We start from the raw sequence: 12,765 nt of genomic DNA, 5'->3' as shown, positions 1-12,765 counted from the left end.
GCTGCGCCAGATGACTTGGCCTCCACAGTCACCGGACCTGAACCCAATCGAGATGGTTTGGGTGAACTGGACCGCAGAGTGAAGGCAAAAGGGCCAACAAGTGCTAAGCATCTCTGGGAACTCCTTCAAGACTGTTGGAAAACCATTTCAGGTGACTACCTCTTGAAGCTCATCAACAGAATGCCAAGAGTGTGCGGAGCAGTAATCAAAGCAAAAGGTGGCTACTTTGAAGAACCTAGAATATAAGATATATTTTCAGTTGTTTCACACTTTTTTGTTCAGTATATAATTCCACATGTGTTAATTTATGGTTTTGATGCCTTCAGTGTGAAGCTACAATATTCATAGTCATGAAAATAAAGAAAAGTCTTTGAATGAGAAGGTATGTCCAAACTTTTGGTCTGTACTGTATTTCATGAACCCGTATCTATATTTTGAGGTGACAGCTGAGTAAAAGCAAGCAACAGACATTGACGTTTCTGCAAAATGTGATGAAATAAAAATATAGGGCATACAAAATAGCAACATGTAGGTCTGTAATTATTGGGACAGAGTTCTAACATGCAAGTAAAAATATAAAGCACTGCCATAACATAGCCAGACTCAGTAAAAATGTGTTTAAATGTAAAATTTATAAACAGACTCGGAGATTTCACTCTGAATAGTCAAGCTCTGTTTCAACCCCCACATTCAAACCACTGATGGCACACAACCATATCAGAAAGAGCACCAAAGCAACCCATTCAAACACACTCTCTGGACTGCCTTCACTCTTCTCTGAAGTACTATGTAGGCAATATCTTTTTTATTTACTTTTTTACTGTTTATTTGATAATTTGGTGATCGGCTCTCCCTAATAACACCCCAAACAATCTTTTTGTATTCATCACTGTCTCAACTTATAGATATCTTCTAACTTCATAATTAATCTAGAAGACAATAGCCTTATGGGTGTAATAGGCATCGGGGAAAAATCAATATTATAGTTAAATCATCCAGTGCATTATTTGGAACAGCATTTCTATGAAGATTCACACTTCTTTTTGACAGTACACATGTCCAGCAGCTGGATGGAGAGAAAAAATTGGCAAGTAGCCCTTACTAACTCTCCGTTTGAGATGTGAGGAATGATTAAGAGTGTTATGGCTGAAGTGCATGTTTATAGATCAGCACTGACAGATTTTAATGTCCCTACTACAGAGCTGGTGAGGCAGTTATATTATTGTTAGCTTTCACCTCATGAAGGAACTGTGTCAGCTAAAAATGCTGAACATCTTACACTTTACAGAGATACTGAATGTTATATAAATATATCACCTCCCTCTCACATTCTCTGTGTGCTAATTTGTCCTAGAACTTTTCCTCTTCAGAACTCTTAACAACCTGACATTCTCACTGACATGCCAGCAAAGAAATATTTACTTTGATAATCACAGACAGCTTATTAGATGTGTCAATTCACAGGAGCAGGGTTAAAAAAAGCCATTTGTGAAAGCTATTAAGCTGTTGAGTGCCAGGTGCACATTACCTGTTACAGTCGACGTGCAGCAGGAGGTGGGAGGTGCTGATGGTGATGGCGATCTTGTGCCACTGTCCATCAGCAAGCCGGTAGGGGAATGATTCAGATCGTGGCTTGCCCTTAAAGCGGTAGTGGTAGCGAATCTCCTCTCTCACACCGCTGCTTTCCAGCTCAAAGTAACTGCAAGGGTGGAAAAGAAATGAAAGAATCACATGAAAGAATCAAATGAAAATGCATTGTGCGTACAAGGTCTTATTCAAAACAGATCAATTCATTGTTTCATCGACATCGTTTATGAAATGTCTATTTCCTGTACAGACACACAAAAGGATATACGCCAGGATCCTGTTTGTGGACTTCAGCTCAGCCTTCAACATTATCAACCCACATATCCTCCACCAGCTCACAGTGCCAGCCTCTACCTGGCAGTGGATCACCAGCTTCCTGACCAGCAGCAGCAGGTGAGGCTGGGCAGTGTCTTCTCCCGCACAGAAACAACTCCTCTTCTCCCTGTACAGAAATGTTTGCACCTCAGTGGATCCATCTGTATAACTCCAGAGGTTTGCAAATGACACCACTGTCATTGGTCTGAACCAGGCCTGGGACGAGTCTGCATATGGACAGGAAGTAGATTGGCTAGTCCAATGGTGCAGAACCACCTGGAGCTTAACCAACCCAAAACTGTGAAGATGAAAGTGGACTTCAGGAGAACTCTCCCCACACTGCCTCCTTTCACCATCATCAACACTGTGTTGACTGTGGATCACTACTGGTTCCTAGGAACCACCCTTTCTCAGGAACTGAGGTGGTCCTCATATGTATGCCCCTTTTGCACTGGCTCGTTTTAGCCAGCACTGTTCTGCTTCACTTGGTTTCACTCTACTTTGTACGGTAACTGTTGTGTTTTTATTGGCCCACTGATGGCTGAAGCTATGGCGGCTGGAAGCGAAGCTTCAGTGTAGTGCGCTCTGCTGCTTTTAATGTTACTGTGTGACATTGTCACATTAAAGTAATCTGTGTGAAATGATAAATAAAATAAAATAAAATAAAAACGGTGGCGCAGTTGGTAGTACTGTTGCCTTGCAGCAAGAAGGTCCTGGGTTCAATTCCCAGCTGGGGGTCTTTCTGCATGGAGTTTGCATGTTCTCCCTGTGGACGTGTGGGTTCTCACCGGGTACTCCGGCTTCCTCCCACAGTCCAAAGACATGCCTGTTAGGTTAATTGGTCACTCTAAATTGCCCTTAGGTGTATGAATGAGTGTATGCATGGTTGTCTGTGTGTTGCCCTTTGATGGACTGGCGACCTGTCCAGGGTGTACCCCACCTCTCGCACATAGACTGCTGGAGATAGGCACCAGCTTCCCCGTGACCCACTATGTTGCGGTAGAAAATGACTGACTGACTGATAAAATAAAAACATAAATAAACTTAATACTAATAACATTTATATTATTGTATATGCAAGAATGTCTTATATACTGTATGTTTTTTATGTATAAAATGATCCACTAGGATAATTGGACCACAGCCCAGCCAGGACTAAGGCTCAGGGGTTCTGATATAAGAGGTGTGTGTCAGGAGAAGCAGCGAGGGGAGACGCTGCTGTCTGGACTGGTGAAGCTTCAAGGTTTGCCTGAGGAAGTTACAATTTTGGGCTTTATGAGGAAGATTTTGTCTCAGCCATGGCAATAACGAGGTCAAAGTCTTTAAAGCACAAAACCATGGACTTTTGACCGCGGTGAAGTTAGTTTTAGGTTGTGCTCTGCAGTTTCAGCGGGTTTGTCCTACTATTTGATTTAATGTAAGCAGTGTGATTGCAGGCGGCAAATTTCCGAACCAAACACAATGTTTTTGCATCTGAATAGCTATGTGTGATAAGATGTTTGATCAGCTGGTTTAGGATTTTAAATACAGCCCACGTAATTCAAAAAGCTGATAAATAATAAAATTATATTTTGTGGTCCTTAATATTATTGTAGTTGCTCTTGAGTTTTATTCACTTTTCCCTGCACTACCTCAGCGAAGACCTTCTCATTTCTCCTGGTACCATGGCCAATCAGTGAACAGCATTCTGGTCTCGTCACATGTGGCCCCTTGTGGCAGCCTGCTCAGGAGCAGGGAGCAAAAAACTAGGTATTGGTATGGAAAAGAATTGCAATGCAAACACTCGCAAACACTCATGAGCCGAGTGGAGTCAAGTAGGGCCAAACTGAGCCAATGGAAAAGGGGCAAAAGTCGTTGTTCGGAAAAAAGCCCAGCAGAAACTTTACATCCTGCAGGCGGCAACTCAACAAGTACAACCTTCCAGAGGAGCTGCTGGTCATGTTCTACACTACCATGCCCTGTCTTTGACCATCTTAGTGTTGTTTGACTTATCCATAAAACAGGACAGCTACAGACTGCAATGAACAATTAGGCCTGCAGAGAGGATCATCACTGACCTTTCCTCCATCCAGGACTTGTACAGGTCTAGGGATAGGACATTAAGAGTCATTTATCAGAATAAAGTTTTACAATAGTTATCCGAGTGACTCACAACACAGTTTTTGCATGCCAGTGAATTTTTAAGTGAAGCCTTTGAACAATTAGATTTTCTATAGAAATATAAAAAAAAAAAAGGTTTTTGTTACACATTTAGGCATTATATTTTGGTGTCAATGCCATTGTTTGACTTGCAGCTCTTGTCACAACATGTCTTCACTGTTATCAGCCATGGCAAATTAAAAGCCTGATAATCACAGTTAGTTACAGCCTGGAAGCCACAAGCAAACAGTTCTTACATTGTAGGCTCCCTGTGGCTATATATAACTTCAAAATGGGAACATTTTCCTCTAAGGCCTGCTCCAATTTGAAAAAAAGAAACACTCTGCTTGTACGGACATAGGTGCATGTTATGTAACCTAAAATTACAAACAAAGATAATGTCACTTCAAATTATATTAAATTTTTTTTTTTTTAAAAGCAAGCACATGCTGGGACAAACAAATTTCCCTTTTGGGGATAAATAAAGTCAAAGTCAAGTTAAGTCAAGCTGCAATTTTATCTATATACTAATTTGGAAAATTAACCGAAGTGAGAAAAACTAAATGGAATTAAGCTAAACAAAGAGAAGAGTTCATAAAATAAACTGCAAAGGATGTCAACAACTCTAAATTTGGGTAATACTTTTCTGGTCTTAGAATTGTCTTAAAAGTCCCTCCCTGCTCAGGCGACTGTTGCTGCATATCTTCCCCCTCTCTCCACCTCTTTCCCGTCGGCTTACCGTTGAATAAATGTGAAAAATAAAGGCCACTTGTGACGAAATAAAAAAACAAAAAAGGTTGTTTAACTGTTAACTTAATTCTGGCTTTGTGCTTATAGATAGCTCATCATTGGGGGAGCATGATGTGCTGAGTTCTTGCAAGAGTGGCATGTTATATACAACGTGGCGGCGCACTGACAAAAATCACCTGTCCAGCTCAGGTAAAACAAGTCAATTAAACTAAATGTTGAATGCAACACAAACCATTGTGTTCTTTCTTCATCACTGACAACCTGGACGAGGAAACCGCAGAACTGCAGAGACATTCTGCAGAGCTACACTGACGAGTATTTTCAGAGTCTTAATGGGAAACCACAGAAACTAGCGGCCACTACAATTTCAAAGTGGACATGGCCTGAATGCTCCCAATACCACCACTTCACCAGACAAGAAGCTGCACAAATATCTTTGATGCTATTGACCAAAGGCTTACCAACCCTGATACCAGACTGGCCCTGGTAGAAGTTTTGCACAGAGAATTCTGGGCCGTGAGGGAATTGCTAGAGTATAGCCAGGAACAGGTTGCGACCCTAGCAGCTGAGAACACGGCACTGAGGGATGATGCAGCTTTTCATGGTATACAGGAAAATGAAGGAGAACATACTGGATATTCTAGCGAGGAGCATGTGGAACAACCTTGTTCTCTCTTGCATTCTTGAGCCCACAGAAGAAAACCGAGAAGCCACAGTGTGAGATTTCCCCAACCGACAGCTCAAGATCTCGATTAATGTCGTGAATACTATCACATTCCACCGTGTGCATTGTTTGGGTGTGAAGCAACCCAACCACCACTAGCCAGGACCCATTGCAGCAAAATTTTCACTTTTAGAACATTTTAAACAGTGACTCACTGCAGAGGGAACACGCACTGTAGTCACAGTTGATAGGGTTTATGTAAATGGTCAGCTGTTCCAGGATCGCAAGATTTTTCTGTAGCTTTAATGAATACAACTGCAGGTAGGATTAAACAGCTAACACTGATTTGATGATAGTTTATAGGCATTTAATAGCTTTAAAGTTAATGCGCAACTCATTGTGATTGTAATTTTGATGTGTGTATCTACCCAGCCACCCATTTTTTCGTTTATTTTACTTCTTCACACAGACACACACTATCTCTCCCCCATTCTCTATCATACACACATGCGGACACATAGACACATCGGATTCAGGAGGGAGATGAAAAGGTATAGCTGTATCGCAGAAATTTCCATCTAGGATCAACAAAGTATTCTGATTCTGATATAATTATTAATATAAAGATAGACAACAAAGACTGTTGTATGGCTAATGTTTGCGGTCCAAATGCTAATGACTGCAACTTTATCACTGTCTCTTTTCTGCCTTATCAACACAGACTGGCAAAGCAGTTGTGACGGGAAGGGAGTTTAGCCTCACTCTGAACAGGCTCAGCAGATCATGTGCACTTCATAACTTGCAGTCAGTTAATATACTAAAGCAGTGTATGAATGATTATGGTCTGTATGATGCCTGGCGCTCATGTCACCCATCATATAAGGAGTTTGCTTCTTTCTCACCAGTACAGACTTCTTTCTTATCAGCAACTCTGTTATGAAAGAGGTATGTGAGGTACAAATTTCTCCTATTTCCTTAAGCAACCGTGCACCAGTAACTATGATAGTGATGGAGAAAAAACCAACTGTAACACCAACTGTAACTTTGCAGGTTTCACACATGATTACTTAAGATGGAGATTTTATCATGTTCGTTGAGAGAGAGTGGACCAATTCTTTGAAAATAAATGATCAGCCTATTATCTCTGCTGGTGTCCTCTGGGAGGCAGCAAAAGTTATTTTGTGTGGTAAAATAATTTCATATTCACCACACATAAAAAACAGAAAACTCAGCTGAGTGGAATTAGAACAGAAAATAGGATAATTTCACACATTTTGTTTACTATATAATTCCATGTGTTTTCATTCACAGCTTTGTTGCCTTTGGTGAGAATCAACAATGTAAATAGTCATGAAAATAGAGAAATAAGAAAGTGCATATAAAACCTTTGACCATTTGTGTGTACCTTTGCAATTCTTTCCATGAGTTTTTAAGAGATTTATTACACAAATATGTCCCCTGATGTTGCTGGAATGAACATACTGTCATTACTCATGGTTTTTAATGTTCAACACAATAAAAACAAATATAGGCAAAGTCTTCCAACATAGAAGTTAAAAAAGACAGGAGTGGTAATAAGGACATTGTATGTCGTAGGTTTATGTCAACTCAAATCTCTCTGCTCAGCTAATGATGGCACATCAACCCCCCACAAAGAAGACTGTGTTAACGCTAAAACAATTACTACACACTAAATTACCAAGGAAATGTTTTTCCACAACATCCAATCCAATTTGCATGAATAAACTAGTGCCGGCTTCCTCACATATCTGTGTGAGAGATAGAAGTGGAATCAGTGCGTCTATGACCAGCCAGCTTGGCAGTCTTTATACAGCATGTCATCACTCTCAAATTAAATGAATACATCACTCTGTGCCTGTGCCGTGCACCGACCTGACACCCCATCTTCATCATGCTCCTGGAGCCAGAGCTGCTGATACTTGTCAGCTGGAGGAGAATCATTTGCATCGAACAAGGAGCAAAATGAGAATGAGAGTTCTCTAGCTTCGCCTCTCCTACTGATGGAAGCCTCCTCGGGGCTTCAAGAGACCCAAAATCACCGAATGAGCAGAAAAACTGTTATCCTGATTTGACTCATGAAATAATTATCAAAGGCATTTACTCCACTCCACAGCTAGTGTTTATTTTATGAACTATTTAATGGTAGCTATTGTATGCCTGTATTACAGAACAGTTAATAGGAGTGGGTGTGGAGATGCATGCTATTGGCAGGCAATAGGTTTATTATCAATAGCTCAGTCTGATGGACACAAAAATGTGGCTTGGCTCCTTTGGAGCTTTTTCTACAAAAGATAAAAAATGAGCCTTATCTGTTTTCAAAGGCTTTCTTTTATTAATGATCCTTTCATAAGCAGCATTGTTCAAAGCTGTTGTTATACTAATGGCATCTGCATGGATCTTAAATACTCCAACTGTGAGCATCCACAGCTTTCAGAGTTAGGAAATAATGTTTGCATTTCGAAAAGAAATGGCTGTCAGTAGTGATGAAGGAATTGATGTGATATGAAAATTAAACTGTTGTGAAAGTCTCTGTAGAATAAAATGTGCTACAGAATATATTAGGCATATTTATTTGCACAATCTATCCCAACATGTAAAGAGAGAAGCTGTACAATAAGAAAAGAACAAATAAATAGGTAGGTTGGTGCTTATGCACAGTAATAGGACCAAAGGATCTTAGTCACTGACTGAGCAACTTCTCAGATTAAATTCCTAACTCCTACAGCACATAGGTGCCCCTTGGCAACAGAACGTTTTTTAAACAGTACGCCCAGTACATGTAAATGTATATGATGCCAACCAATCAGAGTGTAAAACATATCAATCCAATAGGAGGTGAGACATCCATTCTGACACATGGTCACAAGAGCACATGGTGTATGAAGAAGGCAAGAATTACCAGAGTAAGCATTGCTGCACAACGCTACTCCCAAGCATTGAAAGAAATATCTTGGAGTGTGTGTTAGCATGTGGAGGTTTGCAAAATATAAAAAAAAACATTTTTGGCAATAAAATGGCCTAAATTGAATCAAATAATGAATCATTTTCAGCATGCATCATTTAGTTGTGTGAAGTAGAAGGTTGGGATAAGCTTTTTTCAACAAGAGAATTGGAAAGTAAGTATTGAAAATAACTCCTAAAGAACATCACCCCACATTTAATCAATGTGTACAAGCTTGCATATGCTCATATGCAATATTGTATCTTTTTATCTGATTTCGTTTCCTACAAACATCTAGTAACAAAGTACTTCAGTGTGTAACCAACATGTAAATAGGTAAAAGTAAGATGCAAACACTGGATTTAGAATTTCCTTCATATGTTCCATTTATCGGTCACAATTCAAGTAAGTATTTCTAGGCTTAACATATACATATAAAAACAACATGCAAATAGTCTCCTAATGTATTGTAATAAAAATAAAAATAAACGTTTTTTACACTTATACTACACTCGCCAAATTAAAGCAGTTGCAGCTCATTATTGCTGCCCTGTCAACAAAAGGCCTTTTCCATGAAGCCAAATTGTCAAATCAGCAAGTAAGGCTGATATGAAGGCATGATAAAAGTTTAGAATTTGTGCTTCAAGTGAAGAAATGTTTCTGACAGCACACTAATTGCTAGGTAAATTGAGCACATTGTACAACAAAAAACAAATGCTACAGTAACACAAGGTGTATGAAAATGCACTCATGCATCACAACATTAAAACTACTTACATGAATAACAATGAACATCTTCTGTTATTTATTTGAAGTGAAAACTCAGGTAAATATTACTTCATCATGAAACGTTGTCCTTAAGTTTGAAATAAAGCAATCCTTTTAGAGATGAACCATAAGTTTATTATGGTCAGCATATCTTAAACCAAAACCATAATTGGCATTAGCTGCTGTAATGCAAACAAGTATTGCTCCTTCTATTCTAAACATTCATTATCCTATCAATTCAATTCAGTTCATTTATATAGCACCAATTCACAACACATGTTGTCTCAAGGCACTTCACAAAAGTCAGGTACATACATTCCAATTAATCGTAACCATTGAACAGTGCAGTCAGATTCAGTTATTTATTCAAATTGGATAAAACGTTTTTCTATCTAAGGAAACCCAGCAGATTGCATCCAGTCAGTGACTTGCAGCATTCCCTCCTCCCGGATGAGCATGTAGCGACAGTGGACAGTCACTGGCGTTGACTTTGCAGCAATCCCTCATACTGAGCATGCATGTAGCAACAGTGGAGAGGAAAAACTACTCCCTTTTAACAGGAAGAAACCTCCAGCAGAACCAGGCTCATTGTGAGCGCCATCTGCCACGACCGACTGGGGGTTTGAGAGAACAGAGCAGAGACACAAAGAGAACAAAGAAGCACTGATCCAGGAGTCCTTTCTATGGGAAGGAAAAGTAAATGTTAGTGGATATAGCTCCTTTAGTCGTTTCATCTAGAAAGAAAGAACAGATAAACTTTGAGAAAGTTTTCAAGGATAGTCTGAAAGAGAGCACATATGATTAGTTACAGTAAAGCTCATTCAATTGCTATATCTAGGAGAAAGAAAGGGTTAAACACTGAAAGACCGGGCCAAGTGGATCCTCTGTAGAAGGTGAGCATTAAGTTGTTGCCAGCAGAAACTTGGACTACTGAATAGACTGTTAGAATTTGTATTTGTTAGAATTTAAATAATCTCAACTGAAACAATCTGTGTAGTTATGCTGCTATAGGCTTAGGCTGCTGGAGGACATAATGACCACTTTCACCCTTTTCGCTACATTCTCACACTACTCTCCAATTTTGCATTATTTGCTGTTATTTCAGCTTTTAACTTTGTTCTGCAGGGAATGCTGCAAGTCACTGACTTGATGCAATCTGCTAGGTTTCCTTAGAATAGAAAAACTTTTTATCCAATTTGAATAAAAAGCTAACTCCGACTGCACTGTTCAATTGTTAGGATTAATTGGAATGTATGTACATGACTGTTGTGAAGTGCCTTGAGACAACATGTGTTGTGAATTGGCGCTATATAAATAAAACTGAATTGAATTGAATTGCTTGTGACAGCTCTGAGAAGAAGCTCTTTTGGTGACAAGTGGTCTTCATCAAAATGCAGTGGCATAAGTAAGAGAAAAGCTTTGGAAATGAATGTCTGCCTGGAAGTGCTGGGGTAGCTGTATGTCATCCTGTCCTTTTCCCTCACCTCCAGTATGACACAGCTATTTTATGGAGGAGAGCTGTCAGCCAATTATCTGCTGAAAAGGGAGGGTCAGCCCTTTGAGGCTCATCTGTGGTACAGGAGGAGGAAATAAAGCAGATACTACAACGACTAAACAGACCAATGCCTTTAGGTGCTGACCTGGAAAATCTGGCCAGGTTTGCTAACAAGGATTGTAATTTAGTTGTCACAGGATGGCTGTCCTTCATTGAGGTTCTCACAATGCTGGAAGGTATTAGCAGGTATGTGCAACTTTCACAAGTCACCACAGCTTGACGTATATGGATCGATTTGCAGGAGGAAATCAATTCTCATTTTCACAGTTTGGACTTTGTTAAGTGGTTGATTATCAGAAGAAAGGTACTGTACGAGACAGAGACCACCTCTAGTTCTTGATTTGGGCTTTATGATCGGGTCAGGTTTAAATGGTCAGAGAGAGTTGGATCATTACATAACATGGCGATGCAGAGCAAATAAAACATTTCTACACTTGCATGTCTCATATAACTCCAGATAATGGTTCAGAAATGGACTTTAATGTGTATGCAACTACAATTTGTCCAACTTTAAAATGGTATATATGCTTTTTGACCTGCTCAATTTAGACACAAAATGTTCAAATTGGAGATGTCTGCGTAACAACCATATACAACCAAGTATATATTTAGGGGGACTGATGTACCTAATTGCTTTACAAATATCCTCATATTAACAAAAGCATATAAGTGGCTGTAGCTCCTGAATTGATCCTGTCATTGATTATCTCTATGAACAACAACCTACAACCTGCTTCTCTGAACCTGCAATTGTTTTGCTGTTGAACCACATAATTAAGAAAACCATTATAAAAAAAATTCAACCACAAGATAATCAGAATTTGAAGATGGGGAAAAAGGTGGGATATTCTGGGGGTATTGAGATTGTGACAACATTATGTTTTTGTATTTGTTTTTTAATTGTTCAAGAGATAAAACACATCTTTGCTATCCAGGATGTCAGAGGCAATATCAGTATATCTGAAAAAAAGATATTTGAACCAATTCTGAAGCTTTCGAATCTTGTCCAGCAGAAACGTTTATTTCCTTTTGCAAAAGAAAAAGAGGACAGCCAAATCGCTGCTGGAGGATCCCTAGCAACTGATAAATCATCTCAAGCATGCCAAGGTTGTTAATCTGTGGCTCAGACATGATGGCTATTATGGATGCTCATTATGTTTAGCATATAAAATGTTCAACATTAAGTGATTGCTTTTGCTTCATATGTTTCTGTGTTACGACTATACAAGCAAAGAGCAGTGATGGTATTAAACAGTCAAAAGAAACTCATATGACATGAATTGTGGTGTAGTTTCACCTCAATCACCAACAAACATGAAACGATTCTAAAGCAATTACTACATAGGCAAGCAGTTAAAGTTTAAATTTTTTTTGAGTAGCCTTGGTGTCACAGCTCAAATTAATATGGTTGCTTGTCAGAGAACTGATTATAAGGAACCAAACATCCTGGCAGGAGGGCAGTTTGTCCAGGCTGTAAAACGGCAAACACATTTTGAGTTGATTTAAAAATTAAGCCAGACTTCAAGGCAGGGAGTGGTAATTTTGATATTTAAAAGATAAACTTATCTTCTGCTGGATATACAAATATGCAAGAGTAAGTAATGGCAACCTACAGTCGTTTAATACAGAAGGCGTCACTTTGAAGTATCCTTTGGAGTAAACTGGCAGCTAAGAGATCAAAAACAACTTGATATAAAACTTACAACCTGCGTGGAAAAATACCAAAAACACAAATCCCGCTTCAAGGGCATTCACTCCTCCTGGATGAGCATGTGGACAGTTGCTTGCATTGACTTTGCAGCAATCCCTCAGGCTGAGCATGCATGTAGTGACAGTGGAAAGGAAAACTCCCTTTTAACAGGAAGAAACCTACAGCAGAACCAGAACCGGGCTCAGTGTGAGTGGCTATTTATCACGACTGACTAATTGTGGAAAGGAATTTTGTATTCATGTTTCCAGCTGGGCCAGCATCCCAGATGTTTGGGGGGGGGGGGGGGGGGGGGGGGTTTCCCAGTGCAATTTGTC

General features: G+C 39.5%; 1 protein-coding gene across 1 annotated transcript in view; it reads right to left on the bottom strand.

The window, feature by feature from the left end:
- The window catches only part of LOC124867156 (protein kinase C-binding protein NELL1-like), a 339,275-nt gene that overhangs the window by 279,149 nt on the left and 47,361 nt on the right, over window positions 1-12,765 (bottom strand). Inside the window, exon 4 of the mRNA XM_047363441.1 lies at window positions 1,529-1,699. Coding sequence (XP_047219397.1) covers window positions 1,529-1,699 — 171 coding nt within the window. The remainder of the gene's footprint in view (window positions 1-1,528; window positions 1,700-12,765) is intronic.

Source organism: Girardinichthys multiradiatus, chromosome 4, assembly GCF_021462225.1.
Source record: "Girardinichthys multiradiatus isolate DD_20200921_A chromosome 4, DD_fGirMul_XY1, whole genome shotgun sequence".
NCBI classification, from domain to species: Eukaryota; Metazoa; Chordata; class Actinopteri; order Cyprinodontiformes; family Goodeidae; genus Girardinichthys; species Girardinichthys multiradiatus.
The sequence above is the reverse complement of the archived record's forward strand: the minus strand, read 5'-3'. Positions and strand labels throughout refer to the sequence as shown.